Source organism: Eumetopias jubatus, unplaced genomic scaffold (assembly GCF_037043125.1).
Source record: "Eumetopias jubatus isolate StellerSeaLion01/CBP00866 unplaced genomic scaffold, mEumJub1_p1.0 scaffold_12, whole genome shotgun sequence".
Classification (NCBI taxonomy): Eukaryota; Metazoa; Chordata; class Mammalia; order Carnivora; family Otariidae; genus Eumetopias; species Eumetopias jubatus.
Genome location: NW_028274818.1, coordinates 94,159,080 through 94,167,136, shown reverse-complemented (window position 1 = coordinate 94,167,136; position 8,057 = coordinate 94,159,080). Strand labels below are relative to the sequence as shown.

The 8,057-nt window shown below is 52.2% G+C and overlaps 1 protein-coding gene across 1 annotated transcript; it reads left to right on the top strand.

Moving 5' to 3' along the window:
• Nucleotides 1–316: 316 nt before the first annotated feature.
• On the top strand, nt 317–7,628 carry ZNF689 (zinc finger protein 689). Its single transcript, XM_028109772.2, has 3 exons — nt 317–1,014; nt 1,242–1,355; nt 2,879–7,628. Exons 1-3 carry the CDS (start codon nt 810–812, stop codon nt 4,039–4,041), a joined length of 1,482 nt encoding a protein of 493 aa, XP_027965573.1. The 5' UTR covers nt 317–809; the 3' UTR covers nt 4,042–7,628.
• Nucleotides 7,629–8,057: the final 429 nt, after the last annotated feature.

Genomic DNA, 8,057 nt, shown 5'->3' with positions numbered 1-8,057 from the left:
TCAGTAGAACCGGATGACGACCATCACTCCATACAATGGTAGCAAAGAAAAAAAGATGTGTTAAGAGGGGAACAGTGCCGGCGCGCAGGAAACGCCAACGTTAATTTCCCTCCCAAAAGGGCACCAAGGAAGTTGTCCCAATTCTGAGAAAGCCACCCGGGGTAATCTCAGCCCCGGGTTGGCCGGAGCGGCTCCGTCACTCAAATCCTTCCCTCCGTCAGCGAGGCAGCCCCTGCCAGAGAGCAGAGGCCCGTCACTGACACCAGGGCAGCTCGCAGCCGCCGCCCGCCGCGGATCTGGCCGCAGGCACCCGGCACGGAAGGTCGGCTTCCTGCCCTTACGCTTCCGTCGGCTTCGTTCAAACAAGCCGCTTTCGCCAGCACCCAATCAGAACGCCCGATCTTCGGCCGCCGCCCAATGAGCGCGTGTAATGGGGGAAAAAAAAGGGCGTGAAGCCCAATCGCAGCGCCATCACACTTGAGGGCAAAGAGGTTAGGAAGCCGGCATGGCGCTCCGGTCAATAAAATCGATAGCTGGAAGCTGCCTGTGTTCCAGGCTAAGGCGGTGCGGTAGCGGCGCCGCCATCTTCCCCGAAGGCATCTTCCGGTGCCTTTCACCGAAGTTCGGGCAGGAGTTTCCTGAATAACAGCAAAAGGTTTCCGTTAGCCCCGCAAGGCGGCTGATTCCGATTCCCTCAGGGCCTCCCCAGGCACGCTCAGCTCCGGGCCGGCGGGGGTTCCCAAATCGCGGGGTCCGCCGGGGGTCCAGGCCGGGACGGGGAAGGCCGTGGCGCCGGCTCCTGGGGTCCAATGGCGCCACCTTCGGCTCCGCTCTCCGCGCGGGGACCAGGAGAGGCCGGACCCGGCCGGAGAAGGGGAAGGAGGCCGAGGGCGGTGAAGTTCGCGGACGTGGCCGTGTACTTCTCCCCGGAGGAGTGGGGCTGTCTGCGGCCCGCGCAGAGGGCCCTGTACCGGGACGTGATGCGGGAGACCTACGGCCACCTGGGCGCGCTCGGTGAGGCCCGGCCCAGTTCGCTTCCGCGGGGCCCGAAGCGTTGGAGGAGCTTAGGGCGGGGGGTTGGGTGGGGGCGACGGCACGGAGTGCAGAGCGTCCAGGGACCTGGCCCGTGACTAGGTTGTGTCAGGGGAGGAGGACAGGGGCTTGGCAGGAGGTGACACCGGGTAGATCTTTTACCCAGCCTTATCTACGAGCTGGACGTCTGACTGGTTCTCCTTCCCCAGGGTGCGCAGGTCCCAAACCAGCCCTCATCTCCTGGTTGGAACGAAATACCGATGATTGGGAACCGGCCGCCCTGGATCCGCAGGAGTGCCCAAGGGGGTTAACAGTCCAAAGAAGTGAGTGAAAAATGCCTGTGCAGGGCCTGCAGCCTCCAACGACTCCGTCTAGAGTGTTGGTGGCTAGGGGTACCTCTGGCCCATGCCGTAATGCTTTATTTACTGTGATTGTTTTCACAGCTTCAGGGTCGTGTCTCTCTGATGGTGTTGGGTGCGTCCACCATACAGTGATTTACATATCAGTTTGCATACTAAGGGTCCGCAGTTCTCTATTGTGTGAATGAATCTGTGAGCTTTTGAAAGGAGCTACCCTCTTGGCCTCCCTCCCAGGATCCCTGTCCTCAGTCTTCTCTGAACTGTGCTCTGACTTAGACACCTGGTACCTCTCTGAGTTTCTGGATTTTGGTTGAAGGGATCTCATGGGGAACAGCTGCCTGGGGTGCAGGGCTCTCTTTCTGCCCTTTTGGAGGGGTGACCCCTAATCAGTGAAGGAATCTGTGCTCTCCTCAGGGTCAAGCAAGGCTCTGATTAATGCCATTCAGGTAGAACGGCCCCAGATCTACCCACAGGGGTGGATGTAACCATCTGGGCTGCCGTTTCTGTGCTAGATTCTCTGACACCAGGGCTATCTTTCCAAGATTCTGATCTGTCCATGATACTTCTTTGCTAAAAACCTTTCAGTTTTTGCCATGGAGGTTGTCAAATGGCTGTCAGTTATCTCTAAGTCACTTGGGGAACTTGGTAAAAAAAAAAAAAAATACAGATTCCTAGGGGCACCTGGGTGGCTCAGTTAAGCATCTTCCTTCGGCTCAGGTCATCTGGGATTGAGCCCCGCATCAGGCTTTCTGCTCCATGGGAGCCTGCTTCTCCCTCTCCCTCTGCCTGCAGCTCCCTCTGCTTGTGCGCTCCCCCCACCCCACCCCACCCCCGTCAAATAAATGAATAAAATCTTTTAAAAATAATACAGATTCCTGGACCTAGAACTATTGATTTACTCTGATGGATGTCTAGGACCTTGTATTTCTTTTTTAACAGCCCCAGTTGATTGGCATGCATGCTTAGGTTTGAGAACCATTGGATAAAATAGAGCCCATGGTCCTGAACAGCAGTGGTTCTGAGAATGTGGTCCTCACACCAGCAGCAGCATCACTCGGGAAAGAATCAGATACAAATTCTTGGGGGCCCCATCCCAGACCTGCTGAATCCAAAACTGTTTCAATGAGCCATCCAAATGATTCTGATCACAATAAAATTTGAGAACCACTGGCTTAGAGGGCCTTATGACCTAGTCTCTGCCAGCTTATATCTTGTATTTCCACTTCCTGCCTTACACTTACCTCTTCAAAAACTTCTAATTTCTCAAGCCTGCATAACCTGCAAGAAACACTTCCTGACTTCTCCAGATTGAGCTTGGGACTCCTGGAATATCCTCCACATTTCTGTAGTGGTGTGTCACAGTGGGATGTCTGTGGCACTAACACTCCCTGAAGACGGGCTGAGCCTGTCTGTCTTCTAATCTGTGACACTGTCATAGGCAAGGGGAGGGGCCCAGTATTTGTTAATATCTCCCTGTGTTTCTGTAGAAACCAGAACCAGAAAGAAGGACGGAGAGAAGGAAGTGTTCCCACCTAAGGAGGCGCCCCGAAAGGGCAAGCGAGGCCGGCGGCCCAGCAAACCCCGCCTGATCCCCAGGCAGACTTCTGGGGGCCCCATCTGCCCTGACTGTGGTTGCACCTTCCCTGATCGGCTGGCCCTGGAGAGCCACAAGTGTGCCCAGAATCTGAAAAAGCCTTACCCCTGCCCAGACTGCGGCCGCCGCTTTTCCTACCCCTCCCTGCTGGTCAGTCACCGGCGGGCACACTCTGGCGAGTGTCCCTATGTCTGTGACCAGTGTGGCAAACGTTTCTCCCAGCGCAAGAACCTCTCGCAGCACCAGGTCATCCACACAGGCGAGAAGCCCTACCACTGCCCTGACTGTGGCCGCTGCTTCCGGAGGAGCCGGTCCCTGGCCAATCACCGGACCACGCACACCGGCGAAAAACCCCACCAGTGCCCCAGCTGCGGGCGGCGCTTTGCCTACCCCTCCCTGCTAGCCATCCACCAGCGCACGCACACGGGCGAGAAGCCCTACACCTGCTTGGAATGCAACCGCCGCTTCCGACAGCGCACCGCCCTGGTCATCCACCAGCGCATCCACACGGGCGAGAAGCCCTACCCGTGTCCAGACTGCGAGCGGCGCTTCTCCTCGTCCTCTCGCCTGGTCAGCCACCGGCGGGTGCACTCCGGGGAGCGCCCCTACGCCTGCGAGCACTGCGAGGCCCGCTTCTCCCAGCGCAGCACGCTGCTCCAGCACCAGCTCTTGCACACGGGGGAGAAGCCCTACCCGTGCCCGGACTGCGGCCGTGCCTTCCGGCGGAGCGGCTCGCTGGCCATCCACCGCAGCACGCACACCGAGGAGAAGCTGCACGCCTGTGACGACTGTGGCCGCCGCTTCGCCTACCCCTCGCTCCTGGCCAGTCACCGGCGCGTGCACTCAGGCGAGCGGCCCTACGCGTGCGACCTGTGCTCCAAACGCTTCGCCCAGTGGAGCCACCTGGCGCAGCACCAGCTCCTGCACACCGGGGAGAAGCCCTTCCCCTGCCTGGAGTGTGGCCGTTGCTTCCGCCAGAGGTGGTCTCTGGCCGTCCACAAGTGTAGCCCCAGGGCCGCTATAGGGGGCGCCGGCCAGAAGGGCAGTGCCCTTTAGTACGGGAAGGACGGTAGATTCTCACTTCACTTCGTGGAGGGGTCCAGGGAAGAAGCCCCGGGTCGTACAAGGCAGAGTCCGCAGGAAAACCCAGGTCTCCTGCTACAGAGACCTGAACTTTAGTATATTTCACCACACCGGCGGCCGTACTGCTTGTGTCTAGAACGGACAGTCCCATTAGGACAGGGGACATCGCGTGGCTCTTTTCCAGGCTACCCTATCCTGAAAGAATTTGTGTGTGTGGATATCAGGGCTAAGAGTTCTCCCATCTATCTTAGGGGCTGTTTGCTTTTCTAGTTTGTGCATACAGGGATCACCTGTCCCCTTGTATACAGTCCGGAGAATCCCATTTGTGGGGGGCAGTATCTTGCCCTACTCTGCCCCTTCCTCCATACCAGCGTTAAACAAACCTGGTTTAGCCCCCTTTTTTTCAACACTCCTGCCAAGTGGTTTTTTTACCCTTGCTTTAAAAACCTCCCTTGACAGGGAGCTCACTACCTCACAAGGCAGGTCATTTCACTGTGGGATAGCTCTGATTTTTAGAAGGTGGTTAAGTACTACCTTCTCCTTCCCTAGAAGTCTTGCCCAGAGTATATAATACTTCATCTACATGACAGCATTTCAGATAACCACAGCTGCTTTGCCCGTGTTTTCAGGTTAAACAGCATTATTTGGTCAATCATTCCTTAAAGACAGGGTTTCAGTCCCCACACATGCTTTCTCTCCAATGTTCCTTTTAAAGGGTCATGCAAAAATAAGCCAGCACCACAGTGTGCACGGTACACCTTGGTCTCTACTTGTTTTGACAGCTCTAGATTGCACTGAATTTGGGGGTGGTGACACTGTAGCAGGGCTTCATTGGGTGGCAGACACATAACATACCTAAGCCTTTTTTTTTTTTTTTAAACCACATACTGTGAAGTTAAGTCTTCTGCCCCCTGTGTTTGGAAAATTGATTCAAGTTGGGTCTGGGACATAGGCAAAGTGAGCTTTGGGAAAAGACTGATTTTAAGGAGAAGGAGGGGAGCTGTGGTCTAGCAGCAAGAGTAAAACTGGCACTAGTCTGTACTTCATCCAGTGGATTTGGATTAGTTCCAGGCAGCCAGTGGCTAGAAAATCCTTGAGAACTGGGCCTCACTCCTCCCTGATTCTCAACCGAATAAGGAGACATCAGCACAGAACCTTCCATGAGTCCTCAGTCAACATTTTTCATAAAGTGAGATGAGGCCGTTCAAGGAGGGTAGAAAGTTAAGTAATTGAATACAGGGCAGGAAGGAGTCTACAGTCATCAAGTTGTGTTCATGCCTGCCTTCCTTACAGAAGCTCCCAGAGCAGTGGCGGCAATGTGTCTTAATCTTTGATATGCCTCCCTGGCACCCACCCCCGAGTAGATGCTCAGTAAAGCTTTACTGCATTCAATGAACAAGGCCCACCACTTTGCCTTGGGTAGCTGCACCAAATTGGAATTTTCAGACATGACTTCTCTCCTATTCAACAGCTGGAGTGGGTCATGTTCCTACCCCTGTTGCTTGTTTCTTCAGCTCTCCCAATCTCAGCCCCAAAGTGGGAGAGCAGCTGGGGAACACAGTGTTTGTAATTACCTCTGTGGTATTTAGCAAGTTGCATTGTAACTGTTGGTCTGTTTCTCCTTGGATGAATGGATGAGCTGCCCCAACACCGACCGGGGTCATACCAGATTGGGTCTCATTAAAATGTCGATAAATGATATTCCTTGTTGAATCACTGTTTATAAAACATAAGTCTAGGTCCTTGACTGGGTAAAAATTTTTAGTTCTGATGGAGACCTGCCTTCTAACAGAGCTATTCGAATGTCTGCCTAGCTCTGCATTAGAGCTGGCTATTCTACTTTTATCACCAGGCTGATCCAACTCTTTATCTAGGAATTTTATAACTTTCTTTGGGCCTGGATTGTAACTCCTAAGACTTGGAGGCCAAGTTCCAGTGTGTGTGCAGTCAGTGGAGGGCCAAGATGATCGACAACTTCCTAGGTCCCCTAAGGCACGTCAGTCCCAGCATCCATTCCTGACCAGTTGTGATCCTGGCCCTGTTTTCAGCGGGAGATCCCAGTATCCTTCCAATTTGTTCCCCCTTCTGTTTCAGGTAGTTTGTTTCTGTTACTTGCAACCCAAAGAATAAACTAATCCACCATCCCAGTATGGATTTATTGCCCATAAGCTTTGAAGAGGGGAAAATTGCAGTGCTGCTGAGAGGAGCCAGCACGACCCCTTTCCTGATCTCCAACCTCAGTGAGCCTTCACCTTCAGTATGACTTAAGTCTTCCCTACATCCTTAACCAGTGAATACCTTCTCTTCCACTAAAACCCAAGGTTTCAAATAGGAATTCAACATTCCACTCCCCACTGACTCCACGTTTACCAGTACTTAGGTGTGACGCTCACCAACATAGCTGTGCTTGATTTCATCTACTGCCCTCTCGGGGACTTTGCTACATCTGTTATTCTTTCTCTCCTCTTAGTTTTATGGTTTCAGAGTCCCTCTCCTATCTGGAACACATACATGCCAATCTAAAATCTGTCTTTTTTAAAGATTTTATTTTTAAGTAATCTCTACACCCCACATGGGGCTCGAACTCGCAGCCCCAAGATCAAGAGTCGCATGCTCTACTGAGCCCGCCAGGCGCCCCTCAGCTAAATTTCTTGAAACAGTAGCTTACATTCACTGTATTCTTTGGCCTACTGCAACAGCATTTATGATGGGCCAGGTACTGTGTCTTAACACTTTATATGCATTCCAATGTGATGTGTATGAGAACCCCACAAAGTAGTTGTTTGGAGATACGCTTCCATGTGTCTCTTGCATTGCCCCATATCTTGCTGAGTATGCCAAAAATGGCAAGGCCTTGCCTTCAACAAATTGTCAGATGAGCTGATTCCAGACCTAGAGCCTTTTGAGTGAGGAAAGGTTGAGTCCCTTGATGAAGGACTATGTTATATTGGCAAAAATGTGCTGAATATCTTCCTTTTAGCCTTTTCCAAAGGTACCATTTCCCAGGGTGGCAGGATACAGGAAAAGGGAAAGTAACTAGAGTTGTCAGGGATTACTGGACATTGGATCTAGACACATTCTAATTCTTGGAGATCCAAAACATCACTGTAGTTCACCAGGCAGTGGACTCATGAAGATCAGGCATGTACAGAAAAGGGTTAACTCAGCAGGCCTAGGTTGCTCAAACCCTGCACATTCCAAAGAAAGCTCATCTTCAGGACTAGCACTTGGCTCATTCCTGGGAGATAAATTCCGAGCCCTTGTAATATTTTGCCTGATTAGTGTGTTTTCATATGCTGGAGGCCTCGAGCCATGCTGTACCAGTCTGACCAGATGAGTTTATCCTAACAATGTGGTTTATGATGAATGCCTGTTTTTGCTCTGGGAGACAGTCTGAGTAGCTGAGATCAGTCATGTGAGTACTCCATGTCTGTGTAACTGACTCCCCAATAAAAACCCCAGACACCAGGCTTTGGGTGAGTTTCTCCAGTTGGCAACAGTTCACACATACTGTCACAAGTCATTGTTGGGAGAATAAAGTGCATCCCTGTGCAACTCCACTGGACAAGGACACCTGGAAGTTTGTAAGTTCGTGCATGTCTGGTTTCTCCTAGACTTTGCTCCATGCCCCTTTTTCCTTTGCTGATTTTAATCTGTATCCTTTTCCTTTAATAAGCTATAACCTAGAGCATAGAAAGAAAGAAAGGAAAAAAAAAAAAAAAAGACAAGGCCCTGACGCCTCGTTTACTCTTCTCAGCCATTTCTTAGGGTTGTGTTTGTGTTAAGCAACCATGAGGGAGAAGTAGTGTCTCTATGTGGGACAAAGAGCAGCTTGCTTACTACTTACCACAAAGCACCAGGTTCTCCAAGTTCATTGTTCCTCCCCCATAGTGCAACTCACTGTGTGCCTAGCATTCATCGGCCCCTTCCATGTTGCCTCTGCGGGGCTTAGGAGGCAAAAGAGCTGATACATACATGATGCTCAGGTG